This window comes from Pygocentrus nattereri, chromosome 7 (genome assembly GCF_015220715.1).
Source record: "Pygocentrus nattereri isolate fPygNat1 chromosome 7, fPygNat1.pri, whole genome shotgun sequence".
Classification (NCBI taxonomy): domain Eukaryota; kingdom Metazoa; phylum Chordata; class Actinopteri; order Characiformes; family Serrasalmidae; genus Pygocentrus; species Pygocentrus nattereri.
In genome coordinates this window covers 35,377,723-35,401,572 of record NC_051217.1, presented here as the reverse complement: position 1 = coordinate 35,401,572, position 23,850 = coordinate 35,377,723, and the positions used below count along the sequence as shown (strand labels likewise).

The window sequence follows — 23,850 nt, the reverse complement described above, 5'->3', positions numbered from 1 at the left end:
GGTCAGAATTCTTATTTATTGGTTATAGTTGAAATGTGCAGTGGCAAAGCATGAACTTCTAACAGAAGGGTAGTGGATGCTACTTTACCTGTTCAGCTTTATGGTCTCTGTCTCTTTCCTGCAGAGCCCTCAGTCGTGCAACTTCTTTCTCCTTCTCTCTTTTTATTAGTTTCTGCTCGGCCTCGTACTCCGCTTCTCGCTCCTGTGACAAAGATACACATCTTATCAGAGTCAAAAGATCAGCAGTTTCATATGCCTGCCTGTGATCCTGGAATAGGGCCACTTTCTATTCTCTCTGCACTGCAAGAGAACATAAGAACAGGGCATTGTTGAAAAAAAGTAATTATATGAATATATATTATGGTGAAGATGTAGTTTGTGCAAAACCTATTATCTAAGACAACAGCAGTATGGGGAAATATTTGGCAGCAAAGATGCAGTTCAGCGCAAATGTTTGCATCTTTCCATTTTTGGAGAATTTAAAAAATTTTATTATTATTAATATTTTAACCACCAAGACATTTCATGATGTCGCAGTTGTCAGAACAAAACTTCCTATCTCTATTTTTATTGTTTTTGACATAACTTGAAAATGCTTGTTGTCCTTTATATTGTGTATAAATTTAATCAATCAATCAATCAATCAATCAATCATTGTTTAATCTCAGAGACACTGAGAGTGACCCTCATTTACAATGTTGCCGAGCAGACACAGAGCAAGGGATTGGTAAAGTGTAAGAATATATCAAATAATAAAAGTAAATATCATGAAAAATTGTCTGAAAGAAATGGCCTAAAATGACTTGGAAAAAATTCTGGTTCTCCAGACTCCTTTTGGGGGCAATGAAAGGCTGGTAAAGCTGCGTAATGCTGAAAAATCACACCTGCTGGTTAATTAGCAACAGGTCAGTAACATGCCTGGGTATATAAAAAAAAGCATCCCAGAGAGTCTTTCAGAAGTAAAGATGTGGAGGGGTTCACCACTCTGTGAAAGACTGTGCAAGCAGATAATGCAACAAATTTAATAATAAGGTTTCTCAATATGAAATAGCAAAGAACTTTAGCTTTTCATCATTTACAGTATATAATAACATTAAAGGATTCAGAGAATCTGGAGCAAGACCCGTATTTGTGATCATTGGGCCCTCAGACATCACTGCATTAGAAACAGACATGATTCCATAGTGGAAATCACTGCATGGGCTCAAAAACACTTCTGAAAACTAATATCTGTGAAAACAGTTCTTCGCTGCCTCCACAAAGGCAAGCTAAAACTCTAAAATGCAAAGAAGAAACCATATATGAACATGATCATGAAACGCTGCCACCTTCTCTGGTGCCGAAATTATTTAGAATAGACTGAGGGGAAGTGGAAAAGTGGCTTGCACCAAAAGTGGCTTTGCATCACATTTTTGGCTCACTGTGTTGCTGCAGGATAGTAAGAAGCTGTTTTCATCTGTTGATATTGAACTGCATTCATCCATCTGTCTTTCACTTATTCTAGAGTGCCAGTACCTCATGAAGACACCCATCTCCAAAACTTAATGAATACCTGACTGTAGGAATGGTTCTTCTCTCCATAAGCACATTACTTTCTTATCACACATACTTTTGCTTGTTAGGACCAAATGAATCCTAAGATGTAGTCTTCTACTGCTTCTGTTGTTTCCTACAAATGTGGCCAGCAATTTTTCTGTCAATTTAACCTATTTATGTAATAGGTATAAGCATTAAGCATTATTTATGTAATTATGCTTTGAAATCTTTTTATATCTTTGATGTGCTCTGGAAAAGTTCACTATTATCTGTTTACGGTTCTCTGAAAGCTGCTTTCCGATTCCATTTGAAGTTACTTTTATTGTTCAATCAAAACACTTAGCTTGTTTAGTGAAATTTCCATTACACACTTTACTTACACATATTCAAATAAATTAGTGTGCTTATTGCCATAAAAGACACCCGCTGTACTGAAGTTTTTCAAAGGGAGAAACAAAAATAAACATTCAGAGGTTTCCTGTAATTCTCTCACGATGAAACAAGATAAAAATCTCAACAGGGTGGAACCTCAGGGAAGTTACTTGGCCGAATGTGTCAGCTGCCTGGACTTGATTCTGGATCATCATTTATGCCACATTACTTTTTCATTCATAGAGAGATAAGCCTTATCATCACATCTTTTCATTATGCACAACTGCCTGTGGGCCTATTGCGGGAACTCTCAGAACTTACTAACTGGCTCAGCTGTCAGTATTTTGATCAGTATCTGCTGTGCCATCATCACACATTGAATGACACATTTGCAAATAGTGGCATCTTACAACTAGGCAAAACATTTAAAATATGAGTGGTAATAGATCTGTGAAAGACATGTATGCAATGTTGGGGGCACACACATTTTTTCCCCCACAGATATTTTGTCCCAGATTTAAAAAAGATTTTAACTTTGTCAACATTCACGTTTTTAGACAATACAGTAGAAAACTAAAAGGCTCAGTTGTATTAATCCGTAGAAAAGCATATAAAATAAGGCACAAAATAAGGCCTGAACCTCCCTAGTAGCAATTCTCCCTGGTAAACTTTCCAACTGTTGAATTTCAATTTTGCAGATGTAACTGACAATGTACTTAAAACAAACAAACAAACAAACAAACAAACAAACAAACAAACAAACAAACAAACAAACAAACAAACAGTCTTATTCCTATCCCAATTAAATGCTTGTAAATCCTCCTCCAGTGTAAGAAAAATAGATTTAGCTTTTAATCCAAATAACTGAAGAGCAGTTTTACTTTATAATGATATTTTTCAATTTACAGTGGATTTACATAACATAAATGACACTGTGACTAGTGTATTTTTTTTAGTTTAAATGCCTACTAGTTTAAACTGAATTTTAACATGTGTGTAAAAATAGTTTTTTTTTTTTTAGATCAACCACAATAAGGAAAAAATGACTAAAAAGGCATTTACAGTTTCAGCATGTCAATTTTTTTTGTGCGTGGGAAACTTTAACCCATGTTAGCAAATATTGCTATTACAATTATAATCAATTAGAATAAGCTTTTAATTCTTTCCAATGACAAATTAAATCGTACATGATAAAATTTCACTTTTATATACATAAAATTTTTCTGGAATAATTTTTTTTTCACAAAGAAACTGTTTCTTGACTAAAAGTTAAAAGCATCTTGAATATTTTTATTATATTTAATTAATTTATTAAATATTATTATTATTATTATTATTATGGAGCTTACTGGAATTCACTTGGCAGCTCTTTAATATGTGAGAGCTCATTTACATTTGCATTTTGATTGGCTCTGGCCTTGGACACAAGTGAAAATACTGATGAAAAAAAGATGCCACTATTACTTGGGGAATATCTCTTACTTACTGTGGCATATTTTGTGTTGCATAGCGCTGTTATGTAATGAATCTGGCCCACTGTCTCTTGCCATCAAACTGTCTGTAACAAAGACTGTAGATATGCTGAACTGATGATACTAAAATCAATATTTTATATATGATGATACTAAAATCAAAAGTGAAAAATGTACTGAAATAATAGAAAGAGGCATGAAGTGTCACACACTGACCATTCAAATGAGAAAATCCAATAAGCCCGGCTGAGTATCAGCTGTGCAAACTCATGCACTTAATGCCTAGAACATTTCAAGCAGTCATTCAAAAGAAGGGATATGCAACAAAATATTAAACAGAACTTGCATCTACGGTGCGAGCAAAATGCAACCAATTTTTTATGGATACAGCCAAATGAAAACAAAAAAGTACAGATTTTGATCCAAGTAGCCTACTACTTCATTATAGGTATTTATCACAAATATGAACACATATATGCAATTTATTGATGACTCATACCACCAAACAAAAAAAATGAAACACCAGAAACATCCAAAAATGTCAAACTATTAGTGAAGAAAAGCACAAGTAGTAAATCAAGCACCAACAGTGATAATCTGCTAGGGGCTAAACACGAGAAGGTCTCGAAGTATTCAATGTAAAAAAAACAAACAGATAAAAGCATTCTGCTGATCCATAAAAGGGCCTAATAAACTTAATTCTCTCTAATGTCTAATATCAGGAGAAGAAAGCAATCAGATTGTTTGGACGTTAGCTGTGGGAGATTTCAGAAGTCCAAAACAATGTCGATTGATAGTGATTGGCTGTAAATTAGCGTTAAGTGATCTTAGATATGGTAAAGGCAGATATACAGACTTTGGTCAAGTTTGCGACATGATCAGAATGTGCAAGGTCAACTGGATGTACCACTGCACTGATTACTAATAATGGGCTGATCCACATTTTTTCAGTCCCTGTCTGATTCCAATACACAGCTGCCAATACCGACACAGATTCCGATACAAAAGCTCTTTTTACTTTAATATCATCAATATTATTGTTGGTGTTGTGTTTAAGATGTTTAATAACAGCTATTGTAATTTGCTCACTCAGTTATAGAATGAAGATGCCACGGGTTTATGGTAAGCGATGGAATGTAATATGAATTGGTGAAGTGTCTGTAACCTTGTGGTGGGTTCATGGTCCAGCGCAAACTACGGACTGGAATCGGTAAGCGGATCGGCCCTGTCTGTCTGATATCCGATGAGGTAATGACTTCAATATCAACAGGATCGGATCAGTCACATCTCTACTAATTATACCCAAATTCATCCCCAAAACATCCCCTTTTCTTTTTAACAACACTTAACAACAAAAAGCATAATTGTTTAGGACTGAAAACATCAAATGATCCAGTTTTGAAATTGTAACTTTTTTTTTCCTCTCTTATATTCAGGGCTACTACAGGTAACTAGAACTATTACTAAAAAGAAAACTAGCAGTAAAAAATGCTCGTTAACTGAAATAAATATTAAAACTAAAAAATGAACTATAATTTCCACTGCAAAACTAACAAAAATGAATTACTATACTTTTAATTAATTACTTTAAATACATTAAAGGTGAAGAGTATGCAGGGTGTTGTTAGACAAAACAGTTAGTTTTTCAAACTGAACAGCAATCTACCATGATAAACACAAAAACCCACAATGCACCATTGCAGATCTACTCAATCTGAATGACTCTGTACATTTAAATCAATGAATTATGCACATTTTGAAAAATTTGGAAAAATTGGAAGCATGTTTTAGTAAACCTGGTTGTTATAACTTTTCTCATGCTTAAGAATGAATAAATTGTAACTTTAGCTTGGAAAGTAAGAAATAAACAACACACAAATGGTGAAGAGTCCCAATACTACTTTTGAGCACTGCTGATGTATGTATCTTCGCTATGGCACAGAGCGGCTACTGGAAAACAACCTTTACTTACCAGTTTCTTGCTTGTATACTCCAGAGCACGAAGGTCTGCTAGTCTCTCCTCTTCTTTCTTGTGTTCCTTTGCAAGTAGATTCTCCTCGTTGATCTTCTGAATCTCTAGCAGGAGCCTTCTCTGCTCTGCTTTCTTTCTCTCCATGGCCTAGGACCACAATCCCAAAAGCATAACAATGCAAATTACAGCATTGCAATTTAATGGAAATATAAATCATTACTAACACAATGAGATCCAACTCACGCTGACAGTGTCCACTGCACTGACAGACAGGTTATGGCTGAACAATTAAAGGGCCCAGGTCCTACCATTTCTTGCAGTTTATTTGTGTCCTGAGGTCCACTTACAAAGTTTGTTTGGTTTTATATACCAAAAAACAGTCATAATTAATTTTCACATGACTATTTTCCAACTTTCGAATTAAACTGAATGTTTAAGCCAGATGAGCTATCGTCTCTAACTTCTAACATCTACAGGATGGACTGATAAGGTAGTAGTGTCTAATAGACTGAACGATGAGTGACAAGAGGATAAGATCTACAAAGATTAGGCATAACATTACGACCACTTCCTTGCTTCAACGCTCATTGTCCATTTTAAGGTCATGTGGACAGCGTCCTGTGACCACTGATGCAAGACTAGAGGATGACCAACACAAGCTGTGCAGCAGCAAAAGCATAACAAAAACAAGCACATAACCTGGGTTGAATGAATGCAGTGTTTAAAAAGTGCTACATAAATAACTTTGCCTTGACCTCAATTTTTTCCTCTTTTACAAACATTCTTTGAAAAATAGTGTTTATTTCTGGTTTTCATTTTTGGCCCTTAGGTACCATTTTTACTCAGTGTTTATTGCCACTATAACATGCTATTTTGGATGTAGGTGCTATTTATTCTGCTGGATATTATACATTTATAGCATGTAATTACTTCACAGATATTTGATTTGTGTTGATGACATCAAATTATGAATAAACTCATAAATGATAAGTGTCAAAACTAACTCATGTTACAAACTGACTGTGGAGTCTGACTTATGTGGAACTTGCCTCTGTGGTCAAGGTGGCTGAGACAAGGACATTACACAAACTGCTCTCCATTATGAAGGATGATGGCCACCCACTGCACACCATCATCATGGACAGGAGGAGCATGTTTAGTGGCAAGTTGCGGTCACAGAGCTGCTCAACCGACAGATTCAGAAGATCCTTTGTCCCCAGAGCCATCAGGCTCTTCAACTCTTCCCAGGGGGACCAGCAGAGAAGGGGGGAGAGAGGAGGACTGAATCTGAATCTCATGCTTATCCTGTGTTTATCTATTCATCTGCATGTATAGACAGCGTGCTGCACATGTTGCACTTTCTGCATACCTCATTGCACATCTTGCGCATCTGAACATTAGACACTTTTTTGGGTACAATATATGCACATATTTATTTATTCATTCTGTGGTCATTATATGCAGTCATCTGTAAATTTTTGTACAGTCATTATTGCACTGCATCTCTCATCGCAGGTTATAGATATTTTCATAGACTGTGGTATTTTTTTCTATTTGTATACACGCCTGTAGATAGGATCTGGTTCATGTATTGTTATATGTGTACACCCATTTTCGGTTACTGTATAGTGTTGTGTGTCTGCTACTGGCTGTTAAGTTTCCTTCGGGATCAATGTAGTGTCTGTCTGTCTGTCTGTCTGTCTGTCTACCTATCTAAATTTTATTGAAGATCTTGTGGGCCCTGGGGTCAATGTATATATGTATTCATAATGAATTCAGGTGTTCCAATCACTTCCATGGCCACAGGTGTATAAAACCGAGCACCTAGGCATGCAGACTGCTTCTACAAACATTTGTGGAAAAATGGGTCACTACTAAATATTCCACAGTCAACTGTCAGTGGTAATATAACAAAGTGGAAGTGATTGGGAACCACAGCAATGGTAGACCACATAAAACGACAGAGCGGGGGTCAGCGGACACCAAATTTCTGCAGAGTCAATCACTACAGACCTCCAAACTTCATGTGGCTTTCAGATTTTCTCAAGAACAGCATGTAGAAAACTTCACGGAATGGGTTTCCTTGGCTTCCTATGTTCCTGGTCCAACATGACAGTGCCTGACCTCACAAAAGCACTATTGGAAGAATGGTCCAAAATTCCCATAAACAAACTCCTAAACCTTGTGGAAAGCCTTCCCAGAAGAGGTGAAGCTGTTATAGCTTCAAAGGGTGGGCTGACATCACATTAACCCTATGGATTAAGAATGTCACTCAAGTTCATATGCATATGCAAGGCAGACAAGCAAATACCTTTGGCAATATGTGCACATTTGTCGTGCTCTGAACTGATTTCAACATCTGCACTGTATATTTGGATTATACATTAATTGCTGTGTGTGTGTGTGTGTGTGTGTGTGTGTGTGTGTGTGTGTGTGTGTGTGTGTGTGTAAAATCTTACATAAACTTGCTTGATCTGCATTCTGTTTCCCACTCTTGTAGCTCTGGATTAGACTTTCCCACAATAAATATTTAGTTGCGGTCCGTGTGTGTGCGTGTAAAACCTTACAAGGCATAAACTTGATCTGGATTCTGTTTCCCATTCTGGTAGGATTCTTTGGATTAGACTTTCTCACTAAAATATTTAGTTGCTGTGTGCCTGTGTGTGTGACTTTACAAATTATGATTAACTGTATATGCACTGCTTTTTACCCCTATTCTACCCCCATTCTTGATTGCCACTCTGAACTACAGGGTCAAATTTGACCCTGGGTAGTATCTTTGTACCCAAATAGTGTAGAGATGTTATAAAAGCTTCAAACTGGTCTTCTATGATTTTACAGAGTCATATCACTGTTAAGGAAGTTATCAAGTTTTATGAAAAGATATAGTGTAATGCAATTTTAGAGAACTGAAAAAGGTTGATTTTGACTTGACTTTCTTGGGTCCCAAGAAATGAATATCTCCCACTAAAAAATTAAATAAATAAAGGGCAATCTCATGAGATCATGAGACTTTTGCACTGTGAACTACGTGCACAATCACACATACACATGACCCAATAAGGATACACCCTGACTGCTGACTCATTCCTGTCCTAGGATCCTATCCAAGACAAAGCATTCCAGAAAAGGACAGGCATCAGATTATCTGTTTCTACATACACCTCTGTATACCTCTGTGCACCATGTTTAGTAGATTAGAAGTGTTCTGGAAACAAAAAAAAAGTTATTAGTTGATAAATTCTGTACTGTAATTCTGTACTTTCTTGCCAAGCTATCTGCTTCAAAATTCAATTCTATTAGAACATGTTCCCGGATAAATGGTGAGGGTTGCGTCAGGAAGGGCATCCGGCGTAAAACTTGTGACAAAACACGTATTTTCAGAAGAGGGAAGAACACAGGGTGATATACAAGAGTTGAGGGAGGTGCACACAGGTGGATTATATCCTTAGCAGGAGATGCCACCTAAAGGAGACTGGAGATTGTAAAGTGGTGCCAGGGGAAAGTGTAGCAAGACAGCATAGGGTGGTTGTCTGTAGAATGAGATTAGAAACAAAGAAGAGGAAGAGAGTGAAGACAGAGCCAAAAATTAGATGGTGGAAGCTGAAGGAGGAGGATGGTTGCAGGCAGTTCAGGGAAAAATTGCAACAAGCCCTTGGGGGCAGTGAGGAGCTACCTGAGGACTGGGAAACTACAGCTAATGTGGTGAGAGAAACTGGCAAGAATGTGTTGGGTGTTTCGTCTGGTCAGAGGAAAGAAGACAAGGAAAGTTGGTGGTGGAATGAGGAAGTCCAGGAGAGTATTCAGAAGAAGAAGGCAGGTAAGAAAATGTGGGATAACCAGAGAGATGAAGGAAGTAGGCAGGAGTACTGTGAGGATAGTCGCATAGCGAAAAGAATGGTGGCAAAGGCAAAGGCTCAGGCCTATGATGAGCTGTATGAGAGGCTGGACAGTAAAGAAGGAGTAAAGGACTTGTATTGTTTGGCTAAACAGAGAAAGAGAGCTGGAAAGAATGTACAGCAGGTTAGGCTGATAAAGGATAGAGAGGGAAATGTACTAGTGAGTGAACAGAGACTGTTGAGTAGATGGAAGGAGTACTTTGAAGAACTAATGAATGAGGAAAACGAGAGAGAGAGGAGAGGAGGACAATGGAGGGAGAGATAGGGGATCAGGAAGTGCAGAGAAAGTGGAAGTGAGGGCAGCTTTAAAAAGGATGAAGAATGGAAAGGCAGTTGGTCCAGATGACATAGCTGTGGAGGTATGGAGATGTTTAGGAGAGAAGGCAGTGGACTTTTTAACCAGGTTGTTTAACAAAATCCTGGAGAGTGAGAGGATGCCTGATGAGTGGAGAAGCAGTGTACTGGTCCCCATTTTTAAGAACAAGGATGATGTGCAGAGCTGCAGTAACTACAGAGGTATAAAGTTGATGAGCCACACCATGAAGGTATGGGAAAGAGTTGTTGAAGCAAGGCTAAGACGAGAGCAGTTTGGTTTCATGCCCGGAAAGAGTACCACAGATGCAATTTTTGTGTTGAGAGAGTTGGTAGAGAAGTATAGAGAAGGACAGAAGGAGCTACATTGTGTCTTTGTGGATCTAGAGAAGGCATATGATATGGTGCCAAGAGAACTGTGGTACTGTATGAGGAAGTCGGGTGTAGCTGAAAAGTATGTTAGGGTGGTGCAGGACATGTATGAGGATAGTGAGACAGTGGTGAGGTGTGCAGTTGGAGTGACAAATGGTTTCAAGGTGAAGGTTGGGTTACATCAGGGATCAGCTTTGAGCCCCTTCTTGTTTGCAATGGTAATGGAAAGGTTGACAGATGAGGTCAGGCAGGAGGCTCCATGGACCATGATGTTTGCAGATGACATTGCAATCTGTGGTGGGAGTAGAGAGCAGGTGGAAGAGAATCTGGAGAGGTGGAGGGTTGCACTGGAGAGGAGAGGAATGAAGGTCAGTAGAGACAAGACGGAATACATGTGTATGAATGAGAGGGAGGCAGGTGGAAAGGTGAAGATGCAAGGAGTAGAGGTCGTAAAGGTGGATGACCTCAAATATCTTGGGTCAACATATCCAGAGCAATGGACAGTGTAGAAAAGAGGTGAAGAATAGGGTGCAGGCAGGATGGAGTGGGTGGAGACAGGTGTCAGGGCTGATGTGTGACAGAAGGATAGCAGCAAGAGTGAAAGGGAAGGTTTACAAGACAGTAGTCCGTCCTGCTATGATGTATGGTTTGGAGACTGTGGCTCTGTCTAAAAGACAGGAGGCTGAGCTGGAGGTGGCGGAGATGAAGATGCTGAGATTTTCGTTGGGAGTGACAAGCCTGGACAAGATTAGAAATGAGCAGATCAGAGGGACAGTGAAGGTGGAGCAGTTTGGAGATAAAGCCAGAGAGGCCAGGTTGAGATGGTTTGGACATGTGTTGAGGAGCAATAGTGGATATATTGATCAAAGAATGTTGGAGATGGAGCTGCCGGGAGAAGGTTTATGGATGTAGTGATGGTGGATATGGAGATGGTTGGTGTAAAAGTAGAGGAGGCAGAGGATAGGGCAAGATGGAGGCAGATGATCCGCTGTGGCAACCCCTAAAGGGAGCAGCCGAAAGAAGAAGAAGAAGAAGAAGAAGTTTCTCAATGATGCACGAATCTGTCATTCTAAACTCTTCTGAAATTCTTACTTTTTTGGCAACTGTACATTTACAGCTACCTGAAAATTATTTGAAACTTATGAAGCTGCTTAGTGATATCATTTTACAATGTCATACAAGCATCTGCAACATAATTGGTCAACTTTTCTGCACTGTTCCATAGAATAAACTTTTTACAGTCCTAGAGAACACCATATAAAATATTATTAATGTCTGTATGATTCCAAAATTGAGTATTTAGCTTATCAGACCTATCTGAGAACTATAATCCCATTTCCAAAAAAGGTGGGACGTTGTGCACAATGTAAATTAAAATAGGATGCAATCATACACAAATCACGTAAATTATTATAAAGACAACACATCAAATGTTGAAACTAAGAAATTGTATTGTTTTCTGAAAAGTATTTGCCCATTGTGAATTTGATGCCAACAACACATTACAAAAAAGTTGTGACGGAAGCAACAAAAGGCTGGTAAAGTTGTGTAATGCAAAAAAAAAAAAAAAAAAAAAAAAAAAAAAAAACACCTGGTGGTTTATTGACAACAGGTCAGTAACATGACTGGTATAAAAGAGCATCTCAGAGGCTGAGTCTTTCAGAAGTAAAGATGAGGAGGGGTTCACCACTCTGTGAAAGACTGCACGATCAAATAGTGCAACAATACAAGAATAAAGTTTCTTAACATAAAATAGCAAATATTTTAACTATCTAAAATGTTTCTAAAACTTTGTTGTTTATTTCACAGCTTAAATGAAAAAAATTCCAGATTTTCAATAAGATCTCAGACTTTGGGACTCCACTGGATATTGCACTGTCATATGAGGAAGATTAATCTACTTACAGAAAACACTTAAAGAAAAAGATTTAGATTCTCTAGGGCGAAGTGTCAAGTAGAAAAAGAAGTGTAGCTTATTTTTCTCAAAAAAAACCCCCAAAAAAACCCTGACTCCACATCCCCCCTTTAGTTATCCGAGCTATGTGGCAGGCTGTGTGTTCAAGTGGGATCTGATTCTGTGTGTTTACCTCCAGCTCTTCCATCTGCATCCTCTCCAGGCTCTCCAGCATTTGCTGCCCCTCCTGTTCTTTCACTTCGTCATCTAGCATGCGCTCCTCCAGTCGCTCCTCAATTTGTTTAAGGATGCACATCTTTCCTCTAATGCACAACATGCACAGAACAGGCTCAGGAATGACAAACATCCACAAACAACAAACAGTCACTTGAAAGGTATGTAAAACGCCCTCACTGAATCCTCTGTTGTTTACACAGCTGATCAATCTGTTCCTGAAGCTCCAGGGCCCGGCGACGGTCCACTTCCATCATGGCATCCAGCCTCCTCTCCTCCTCCTGTAGCTCTTTTAGAACCTGCTTCCTCTCCAGGATCTGAGCTTCACGTACTGCATGGCATTGAGCCCCCAGGATCAACTGTGGACAGGTTTATAAAATAGTTTAAAATGAATTTATTAATGTATTAGATCTCCTTAAAATCATTAATGAACAGCTATGACACTTCAATAAAAGGGCAAAATGGGGCAGTTGCAGGCTTGGCCCTGTGACTGGAAGGTTGCCGGTTTGATCCCCAGTGCCGACAGTACATGACTGAGTTGTCCTTGAGCAAGACACCTAACCCCTAACTGCTCCCCAGGCACCGTAGACAGGGCTGCACACCGCTCCGGGCAAGTGTGCTCACTGCCCCCTAGTGTGTGTGCTCACTAGTGTGTATGGGGTGTTTCATGTCACAGATCGGTAAAATGTGGAGGTGAAATTTCCTCATTTGTGGGACTAATAAGTATCGCTTAAAGCTAAAAGTGAGCTGCTATATCAGGTAAACATACAACCCCATTTCCAAAAAAGTTAGGATGCTGTGCAAAATGTAAATAAAAACAAAATGCAATGATGTGTAGATCATTCAAAGCCTGTATTTTATTGACAATAGTACAAAGACAACATATCAAATGTTGAAACTGAGAAATTTGAACAAAATTTCTCTCTGGAACAAAAAGAATGAGAGAGATGAAGCCAAACCTCGTTGAGCTTCTTGACCTCGTCCTCTTGCTCCATTCTTAGGGCATTAGCCCTTTCAAGCAGGTACTGAGCACGCTGTCTAGCTTCAGCCTCCAGGTCGCTAAGACCTTGGTTCTTTTGACGGGACAAATCGGCCTGGTGCATGAGCGTTTTCCTTTCCTCTGCAGCATTCTGACACACACACACACACACACACACACACACACACACACACACACACACACACACACACACACACACACACACACACACACACAGACAAACAAACACAAACAGTACTGACGCTGCATGTGCTTTACATCCACTAAGCCCTAAACATATGAGTCTTCTCATTATTAAGAAAGACAAACCCATAATTATTTCTTATGTTTGCTTCTTTAGTTCAGCACTGGAGCTCTGAGGAAAATGTACCATAAACTCCACCACCCAGTACTGAACATTACCCAGATAGTTCCAATGAAAAGCTAAAGAAGCAAACTTTGAAACCAAACCATTGCTTTCCTGATGAAATAAAGTTGTGGTAAAGTTATTTACATTTAAAAAGGAACTGTTTAATTTTGCATAAATTAATAGTTAAAGTCATGCAGAGTGATTTGATGTGAACTGATGCACAGCAGAGAAACTGATAGATTTCTTTATAGCAGTGGCGATAAGAATCATGGGTCACTGTCTAAAAAGCAGATATACATCAATCAGGCATAACATTAAACACCTCAGTGTCACTGCTGGACTGAGAATAGTCCACCAACCAAAAATATTCAGCCAAAAGCATCCTGTAGGCAGCTTCCTATAACCACTGATGAAGGACTAGAAGATGATCAACATAAACTTTGTATCACCAGATGAGCCATCATCTCTGACTTTACATCTACAAGGTGGACTAACAAGGTAGGAGTGTTTAAAAACTCCACCAGCACTGTTGTGTGTGATCCACTCGTACTGACCTGATCACTGAAGAACAGGGTAAAAGGGGGTAACAAAGTATGAGAGAAACAGATGGACTACAGTCTGTAACTGTAGAACTACAAAGTGCACCTATATAGTAAATGGAGCTGATAAAATGGACAATGAGCATAGAAACTAGGAGGTGGTCATAATGTTATGCCTGATTGGTGTATTCATTCTATTTAATTTTAGAATGACCTGTAAACCAACATTTTTTTCTATGTTATTTTAATTATATTTAAAATTATATTTATAATTATATTTAAAAATACTCACTGCACAATCTGCTGTAAGCCTCACCTTTTGAAGTACGAACTGAGACAGAAACCTGCCGCAATACCAAGTTCAGCTCAGTTTTGTCAATTTTTACTAGATCAATAGTAATGTTGTTTTGTTCCAGCCAGTCTGTAAAGCATCTTACAGCCCATTTTGTTTGGCAAATAGTATTGGTTCATTTCTGGCTGATTCCAGGTTTTATAGGTCAAATGTGATCTTAAAAGTGCCCATTTTCTGTTCATGGCAAAGTAAGAAGTAAAAACCATTCAAATGGCTTGAGTGTCTCCTACAGCTGTCAAAGTCGTTGCTTAGCAACGGCACCTCAGCAGAGTAATGTTATGGTGAAATAACAGCACAGTTAAAACGCTTCTCAACCAATCAGTTCGCGTGGCTGGAACTAACTGTTGTATAATGTCTCATAAAAGCTGGAATTCTCCACAGTTCTGGAAGCTTCACAGTTTAGAAACATAACTAAATGAGGTCTCTCCATGTTTTTAGCATTTTATGGAAGGTATTTGCTGAAGGCCAGGTTCTGCACTAAGATCATGTTTTGGAACATAAAAAGACATTCTGTGAGGTAAGCATGTCATGTAAGCCATGTTCACACAGCAGGTCAGCTATTTTGTTTGGCTGTTCACAATATATTTTAAATGTCATCTGTATGCGACATCAGTCTGAACAGATCAGCTCCTATACCGACCCGCATGAGCAAAAGAACAGAGCTCCACGCTGCTTCATGTGGCTCATCCAGAGGTAAGCGAACAGTTTCAGTTTCATCTTCGCCAGCATCAAAGGATCGACCATGAAGTTCAGCCATGGTCACTTCTTCGGTTTGCGTCCTCTGATTGTTTAAACTTTGCTTTCAGCTTTGATGCTGCATACTTGTTCTTCTATGGTTATGTTCAGACATTTCTTTCGAAACTCTTCGAACAAAAAGCGGCTGCAATTAGCCCCTTCGAATTTTTTAGTATAGAAACATCAGCCTAAATCTTTGAGTCTCAGCAGTGTGAAATTATGACGAACATTGAGTTAGGTTGATCAAAAGTCGCATGAATTTCAATCTGGCTGTTCGGACTGAGTTGCATTGCTGCAGATCAGATACAGATCAGATTTCAGTACCACATGAAATCGTCTCAAATCAGAATTGAGTCAGATTCAGTGTGTTTATCTGTTCACTTTGACATACACATCTGTGTCACATATAAGGAAAAAGTGGATTTAGGCCACTTTTACCTGCTGCGTGAACAAAGCCTTAAGCACTAGTAACAGAACCTTAAAATTTATCCTAAAACATACATTTAGTCAATGCTGTTCTTTCTAAACGTCTCTTTTCTTTTTTGTTAGGATCTGTGCTGCTGAATCTTGAGTGAGCTGCAAAGGGCGGATTCCAGTGTTTCTAAACAGACACACTTTGTTACATCTGGTATTTTGATTCTACTGTAAATTTGTGCAGCTTTAGCATAGCATTTATTTTTAACTTTGAGGTCTACTCACCACAGCCTCCTCCCGAAATCTGCGCTGGCTCTCCAGCGATGCTTCTCTTTCTTCTTTGGCGGGGGCATGAGACTCAGCTGTGATGCGTCCAATTTCTTCTGTGCAGATGATGATGGACTGGCCAGACGGGTCTCTGTTCCGAATTCTAGTTCAAGGGGAATCGTTTAGTATTTATGGCACATTTAAAATCTCCCTTCGAAACAACAAACTTGGGCCCAATCCCATTTCACTCCTCGCGCCTACCACTCAGCCCTTAGACATCTGTTTTGCACATTCACGTCTAGAGGTAGTGGGTCCCAATTTTTGCTGAGGGGGGTATGGCGAAGTTTTAGGGCTATATGACCCTCCAAACTGAGGTTTTTCAGATGAACACTCCAAACTGAGTGAGAAAGCTGGTAAGATGGCTGGACAAGAGACCAAAGAAACCCACAAATATGAAAATTTTCTTTCAGTGTGTTTGTGTATTATGGTAATTTTCTTAATAACAAGCACAAATAAAATCACTAGTAGCATGCTAATGTCTCTGTAGCTAGCTAGCTAACTTTCCCATTCCACCTTAAATAGTCCAGCAGTTCTGATGCCTGAAGTGGCAGAATGTACCTACTGCACCATTTAAGGTCAAACAGGAAAATTCTAACAAGAAGCTGAATGGTCAAAAAGTCCCATAAACACACTCCTAAACATTGTGGAAAACCTTCCCAGAAGAGTTAAAGCTGTTATAGCTGCAAAGGTTGAGCTGACATCATATTAAACCCTATGGATTAAGAATTGGATGTCACTCAAGTTGATATGTGTGTGAAGGCAGATGAGCAGATACTATTGGCAACGTAGTGTATTTATGGCACGAGGAGTAGTGCCGTCACAATCAATTAAACAGCTGCTTCATAGCAATAATCAATTTGATTAATTAACTAATTAGTGTTTGTTAAAGAAGGCCAAACAATAAGTAAATGAATGACAACAAACAAAAGCAGCAGAACAAATAAAAATGCATAGAAATGGGTGGGTCAATTATGCTCTGTTTCTTACTGTAAGTAAAAGCAGTAGGAGCAGTGATGCAAGTTTGTTTGTATGTATGGTACGCATGTTGTGGTTCCGTGTCTACAGAGAATATGTGCGAAGAATGATAAACTTTGAGCCAGTCACACTATGGCAGGTGCAAATGACGCACAAGAGAAAACCCAACCTGCTTGTTTCAAATCAGCTGTGTGGGAAAATTTGGGGTTTCCAGTAAACTACAACCCGATCTCTCCCACAGTCCCCGAATGATGGCTTCTGCATAGCTTTAGCTATCTAGCAATAGCATTTTGAAATCGAGGCCAACCCAGTAATGAACAGCCCCACTGATGCGTATCATTGACATACAATTGTTAAACCAGTCAACTTGCCTGAGGTCCCTGATAAGGTCCTTGGTGATGATGCGGACAGTCTCTGTTTTCTGTGATTTGGAAGCCGGAGCAGAGTGGGACAGAGCTCTGGATCCTTTAGCCTCATCTTTAAGCTCACATGCAGACTGTTAATGAAAATAAGAACACACAAAGTATGGAGAGAAATTCGTGCCAAACTGAAAAGCAAATCACTACAGTGAAAAAATAAAAGTAATGCTTTTATTTACATGTTGCACAACGATCAAACTTTTTTGGAAATGGGGTTTTTTCCATTTTGGCATGTATTCTGCAAGTCACCATGAAAAGTAATAAACAGTGTGTGATGCATTTCACGTTTTTCCACTGTAGTAGCTGATTTTCAACTTGGCACGAATTCCTCCGCATAAAAAAGACCTGGCAACTGTTCCAGCTACACATTACTGTATTTCCCAATGATACCAATTTCACTTGTAATAAAATGTATTAGGCGAGGAAAGAAATGGGTCTTGTCTTCAGTGTCATTTGAGCTCTTTTGTTCCAGTTTGTTTCCAGTTGGAGTTTTTATTTTTCCCTCACTTCTGTTGGTTCAGCTCTTGGCCTGTTCTGGGGAAACTCCCACACCCTCACTTCACTTCAGACCCAAAAAATCCCAAACAGAGTCTAATGCCACCTAGCAAACTGAACAGACAGCCTAAAAAGACAGTTTGCTAGGTGGCATTTCTGTATTTTGGGATCTAACAAACTGAACGTGGTCTAAGAGGAGCGTCCACTGCTTGAATGTAACGGTCCTCGCACTGGAGCTCTTCTGCGGGTCTTCAGCGACGTTTTTGTGAACGTAAAACACAATGAAGGCACCCTGGAAGTGGGTTTAACGTGATTATCGCTTGAGTACAGTTATAACACATGTTTATAACACTCGTGCCCACCTGTTTGGGTGCTCCAAATAGGCTCTCGTCCACCTGAGACGTCAGCGCGCGCGTCCGATAGCGGCGAGAGCGAGCGCCGCTGCTACTGCTGCTCCCGCCACAGGAGAGTCGCGCGGATGATGACGTCGCGCTGCGAGGCTACGAACAACAAACACAACTAAATCCCTTATTCTCCACATTTATCCTGGAAAATCCTTTTAGGGTCAATATTTAAGGGTCCCATTGATATAAGAAACTCTTTCATCCATTTTGGCCTTGTGATCCAACTCGAAGACTATGGCAAAACATCTGGAGATTCATCGTGGAGGTCACTTATAGCGAATCTGAACTTTTGTTTTGAAAATGTTTTATTTGGGTTTTTACAGTCAGAGGTGGATGAAGTACACAAACCATGTACTGGAGTTAAAGTAGAAGTCCCAAGGTAAAATATTACTCCAGTAAAAGTAGAAGTCCTTACTCCAGACCTCAACTTGAGTAAAAGTACTAAAGGATTTCCCTTCAAATGTACTTAAGTATCAAAAGTAAAAGTACTAAAAGATTACTTCTGGCTCTGATGTCCTGCTTTCATTTTTATAACAAGACTCGCTTCATGAACTCATTTCAGGTGAAAGTCCTCCAGTGTCTCTCTTGGTAAACCAGTCTTCTAATAGAACGTCATTAATTAGTGATGCTGACGTCTATTAAAATGATCACAAGCACAAAACACTGAAGGTAAACAGTTTCCATCAGAGAGAACCGAGTGGCTCTGAAATCACTTTTACACACAAGCAAAGTTTCAGTTTAAGATTACTTTGTAAATTAGTTACAAGTTGAATAAAAACTGGCTTTAAACTCAGGATCACAAATAAGTTTTCCTTTACTGTATTTATCTGTAGGCCTCTGTTCATAAACATTAATTAACCGAAACTAATTTATGAAAAAATGAAAGTGTTTGTATAAATTCAGAAAAAAGACACATCAGTCACGACTGCATATGTGGACATATTTCTATATTGTGCTCTATTTACACAAAATTAGGTTAGTTCATCATTGGTGTTCTTGCTTTGCGCTTCTTTTGTTTTGACATGTTACGTTTTTATACACACAGAAACCAAAAGGAACGACAGATTCCTCAAAATGTAGTGGAGTGAAAAGTCAGATATTAGGCTGTGAAATGTAGTGGAGTGAAAGCAAAAAGTTGCCCAAAATGGAAAAACTTAAGTAAAGTACAGATACACGAAAAAACTACTTAAGTACAGTAACGAATTACATTTACTTAGTTACTGTCCACCACTGTTTACAAATGACCAAAATGATTTGAGAAATGAACATTTTCTATGTAATCTACTCATTTTGTTGGTCAAGTATTATAACCATAAATGCAAGATGCAAAAGAGCACACCCTTTTCCCCCTCACTGTATCAAAGATGCCGAATACTCTGTGAAAACCTCATCTTTTTTTCTGCAATAAGAGCGCTGTGAAAACCTGGAACCGGAGTCCTCCTTTCTCATTTTACTCAAATAGTCCTTCTATTTGATCATTTTACATCATTTTGTCCTATATTTTTGTCTCCTTGAATGAACTCGTATTTCTCTGTGCTAGTTGGTTTCATTATGACTATTTATTTTCTCTTTTTCTGATGATTTGTATGTCTGTAGCCTGTTTCTCCAAAAAAAATCTTTTTAAAAAGTTTTTTTTTCATCTATTTATTAATTTATTTTTTATCATTTTTCTCTCCCCTGTTTATATTTTATCTGGAATTATATGACACATGACTGGATCTGAACTTAGTGTGTTTACTAATGTCTCTAGTGGTGTTACATGTACAAATGTAGCTATGGCTATAAAACAAAACAGAACAACATAAAAAACACACATACATCCTTATCGTGAATTCTCACCTCTTATGTGTTAAAGATAAAGAGCCTTTTTTACAACACCCGGATCCAACGGCTTAACTTACCATGTTTCTTGGACGCTTTCAGTGAGCGAGCATTAAGGCCGAGTACCCACCGTGACAAACCGTGAGATAGTCCCTGTTTACACGACCTGATACGTTAATTCCCACCGTTAGCTTTGAGGATAAGAAGTCATGAGAGTTACAGTGTTTACACTCTCCAGCTAGCGCTGACAGAGCTAACGGCGCTTTGTTGTTATGTTACTATAGCAACAGTGAAGGCGTCCGTGGCTGTAGCTGTTGCTATGGTAACGGAGCACAACGTAGGGGAGACTTGCATGAATTAAAGGGAAAGTCCACCGATTTTGCTAAATTACTTAATCATTCAACCGTTTAGATGCACACAGAATCATTCGGAGTGGTTTGGTGTGAAATGTGCCTTTCTAGAGAGATTTACCGAGTCAACCTTGCTCACCATTGAGGCCATGGAAGTGATTGAAACACCTGAATTCAATTAATTGGATGCGTGAGTGAATACTTTTGGAAATATAGTGTATATAAAACCCTTTTGAAGGTATATCGACAATACAATAAAACAATTAAATATACTAAAAACTAGAAATAATGTGCAGTACAAAAATAAGAAGCAAATTGCATAAATACAATATTGACAGTGCAGTGGTGCACGTCCCCTTGAGTGAATAAACAAGTGACTATGTACTGTAACCTAGCAATAGACCATTTATTGATGCATAAACAAACTAACTAACTAAGGCCTAACTGATTGGAAAAGCAACATAAAAACATACAACTGCATCTTAAACACAAACATATTCATGTACTAATAATTTATTGCCCCTTATTGATCTACTAGCATTAACTACTAGTTTCTAGTGCTTCTTATCACATAGGCCTCAGATCATACTTGTGCCTGAATGCGTTCACGCCTAAGTGAGTTTACAGTAGGAGCAGGTATAGATGGAACAGGAGTCTGGCTCATAGACAAGTTCTGCTAATGCCAGATCAGACTCACTTATGTTGGTTGACTAGGCAGGGGCCGGATGCATGGCATTGCAGATTTTGACATCAGACAGCTGACATGCTGCAGGTTATTATATGTCCGGGATGGGGATATCTGGTCCAGTGTTCTCGTTCTCATTATCTCTCTCTCTCTTCTCTCTTCTCTCTCTTCTCCTTCTCTCTGGTATGACATGTCATAAGAAAGTCAATGACATGGACGTCCTACTATGTCAGCAGTTCTTTGAAGACTCTGTTACACTTCTTAATTTATCGGTCACATTGTGGGTCCTTTAGAGGCAAATGCATTCTTTGGCCACATGTATAACACTCCTGCAAACCTTTCCAAAATGTCCCTGCTCCACTTTTGCCCTGTAGCAGACTTAGCTGGGCACTTAACATAATAAGCAAGGTGGGCATCTTAACCACAATGATAGCATATTTACTTACCACAGGCTGGAGGGTTCTCCACATTACTTGGTTTGGGAGGAACGCAGGATCTATCCAATCTCTTGTAGTGTCAATATCCATCGGACATAGTAGTTCCATGAATTGTCCGAATAAAGTACAAAAAAAAACTTTTTTAGCCTCAGCTAAAAAACAGGGAGCCTCAGCATCAACAGGGAGCCTGTAGACAATTCTCTGTCTCAGTGCCAAAGAAGAGAACCTGTAGAGCACATTTCCTTTTGTCTAGGAAATCCACTGCTGTCAGCACCAGCATATGATGGTCAAACATGCGAATCCATGAATTTGAAAGGGAAGACAGGTGCACCTGGACAATGCAAAATGGTGTTATGCCAAGTAAAACTTCAGTCTTCAGTCACCATTGCATTGTTCTTTTACTCACTCTTCTCTCATGCTTGTGTGAAAACAGGATGTGCTGTCTCCTATAATGTCCCTAGTGGTGTGGCACTCCACCACACAACAACAAGCTGAGCAGTGCCACCTGTGGAAGCAGGGTGTTAGGTGCCTCACTCAAAGGCACAACCAAGTATATTTAAACCCACAGACCTCTGGTTGCTTACCCACCTATCCTACCAACAGGCTAATTGTGCAGCAAAAGAAGAGCTATCGTCTATGATTTTACTTCTACGAGGTGGAACAACAAGAAAGAAGTGTCTAATATACCATAGTGAGTGGACAAAGCAGCGATCCAGCACCCACTCGTACTCGTAGTGCAACACACACTAACACACCACTACAGATCAGTGTCACTGCAGTGCTGAGAATGATCCACCACTCAGTCTCACTTAATGGGTTTGTTGTGGAAAATGAGTGAGAACTACTGACACGTTGCTGGGCCTTGGATTAGATCAGAGGTGTTTTTTCTAAAAGGGCCAGATTGTACTGTGTTCAAATACCTGAGGGCATGACATGATATTATTCACAAATGATTAAAAATATTAAGATTTCAAAATATCAGTGCCTAGAATCAGACCTTTCTGTGAGCTACTGTGTTTCCTGTCACTGTATAAAGGACTTCTTTTATTGTTGGATTGTTCATTTAGAGCAGTTTCGATCGACAACTACTAAACAAACTTAACAAAAATCTATAAACCTGGTTGTGGTTTGAGTGTACGCTGTGTGCGCTTGGCTGCCACTACTCGCCGGTGTTTTGTTTTTCTTTTCTTTTGTGGGACTTTTGGTACAGATACTCTCCAGTATCGATACTCTCCAGTATCGATACTCTCTTTTCTCTCTCTCTGTGTTTTACTTGCAAGCTGAAACTTGCTTTGTGATATTGCCTATAATACCTGCTTCTCACCTGCACGAGCCCTCTTCCTCTTCTCCTGCACCGTGACTGCATCTGTGGTGAGTGTGTTTATACCCCCTTGCTGTTGCCAGTTTGTTCTGTGGTAAGCTGCAGCATTTCTGCTTGTGCTTCTCACAGTCTTGGTTGGGTGGTGTAGTGGGTTTTGGTTGGCTAACGTGCGTGGTCTGAGCTCTGGCATGTTCACTCTCTTCTGTCATGTCCACGGCAGGTGTTCAGAGTCTTTGTTTTTGGCCTCAAGTCGTGCTGTGCTTTTTTGTTCTTTACACTCATGAACTGAACTTAAACACCTTGACTGTCATACGTGCTCGGATTCTGCATCATATAATCTCTGCCGGACACTCGGAATTGCTTGATGTCCACGTTACACCCACCATTCAAAAAGAGGACCCTCGTTTAGTTATGGCTGTGATGGCTCTGATGCCTGGATCCCAACTATATGGACATCTCGTCTGCATGACATTAAGACCATCCGTGGAGTAAATCATGGCCACCTCTGTCCACTTTTAAAACTGGTTGAACCTTCTCTTCCCAGCCATTGCTGCTTTAACCTCGCCCAACTTAACGCACGATCCATAACCAATAAAGCCTCGTGAGTCAGTGACCTCATCACCCAGAAAAAAGTGGATATGTTTTTTCTTTCGGAAACCTGGCAACAACCTGGTGACTACTTACGTTTAAACATGCTGACGCCCCGAGGCTACAGTTATTTCTCAAAGCCCTGACTCAAAGGGAGAGGAGGTGGTCTAGCTGTGGTTTATCATTCCGGTTTAATGGTCAAAGAACTTTCCCTATTCAGTACTACAACATTTGAATATATTGCTTTGAAGGTTGTTTCCTCCTCACCTTTACTGTTCCTGTTAGTTTATTGCCCTCCCAAACCTGCTGCAAGCTTCTTGTCTGAAATTAATGAACTCCTCACAATCATCTCATCTCTTTGCTCTGCCATAATTGTGCTTGGTGACTTCAATATCCATGTTGATACTGAATGCTCTTTCACATCTCACTTCCTTTCAGTTTTAGAGTGTTGATGCAGCATGTTGATTTTCCAACTCACACTCATGGTCATATTCTTGATTTACTCTGCTCTACTGGTTTGAATGATATTTCTGTCTCTGGTTCATTTCTGGTATCTCTGACCATAAGCTCATTGAA

At 39.4% G+C, this 23,850-nt stretch overlaps 1 protein-coding gene across 3 annotated transcripts in view; it reads right to left on the bottom strand.

Annotated features, from left to right (window-relative positions):
- cfap45 (cilia and flagella associated protein 45) overlaps positions 1-21,774 on the bottom strand; it is a 40,564-nt gene extending 18,790 nt beyond the window's left edge. Inside the window, exons 1-9 of one of the 3 annotated variants that reach the window (XM_037539726.1) lie at positions 21,375-21,774; positions 18,031-18,168; positions 17,126-17,250; positions 15,738-15,882; positions 13,023-13,193; positions 12,244-12,422; positions 12,023-12,152; positions 5,353-5,499; positions 89-202 (exon numbers count right to left, since the gene is read on the bottom strand). In XM_037539726.1, coding sequence (XP_037395623.1) covers positions 89-202; positions 5,353-5,499; positions 12,023-12,152; positions 12,244-12,422; positions 13,023-13,193; positions 15,738-15,882; positions 17,126-17,250; positions 18,031-18,168; positions 21,375-21,473 — 1,248 coding nt within the window. In that variant the 5' untranslated portion in view covers positions 21,474-21,774. Of the gene's footprint in view, positions 1-88; positions 203-5,352; positions 5,500-12,022; positions 12,153-12,243; positions 12,423-13,022; positions 13,194-15,737; positions 15,883-17,125; positions 17,251-18,030; positions 18,169-19,973; positions 20,151-21,374 lie in introns of those variants that run through there. The other 2 variants (XM_017701971.2, XM_017701972.2) reach the window with 2 other exon arrangements.
- Between the last annotated feature and the right edge of the window lie 2,076 nt (positions 21,775-23,850).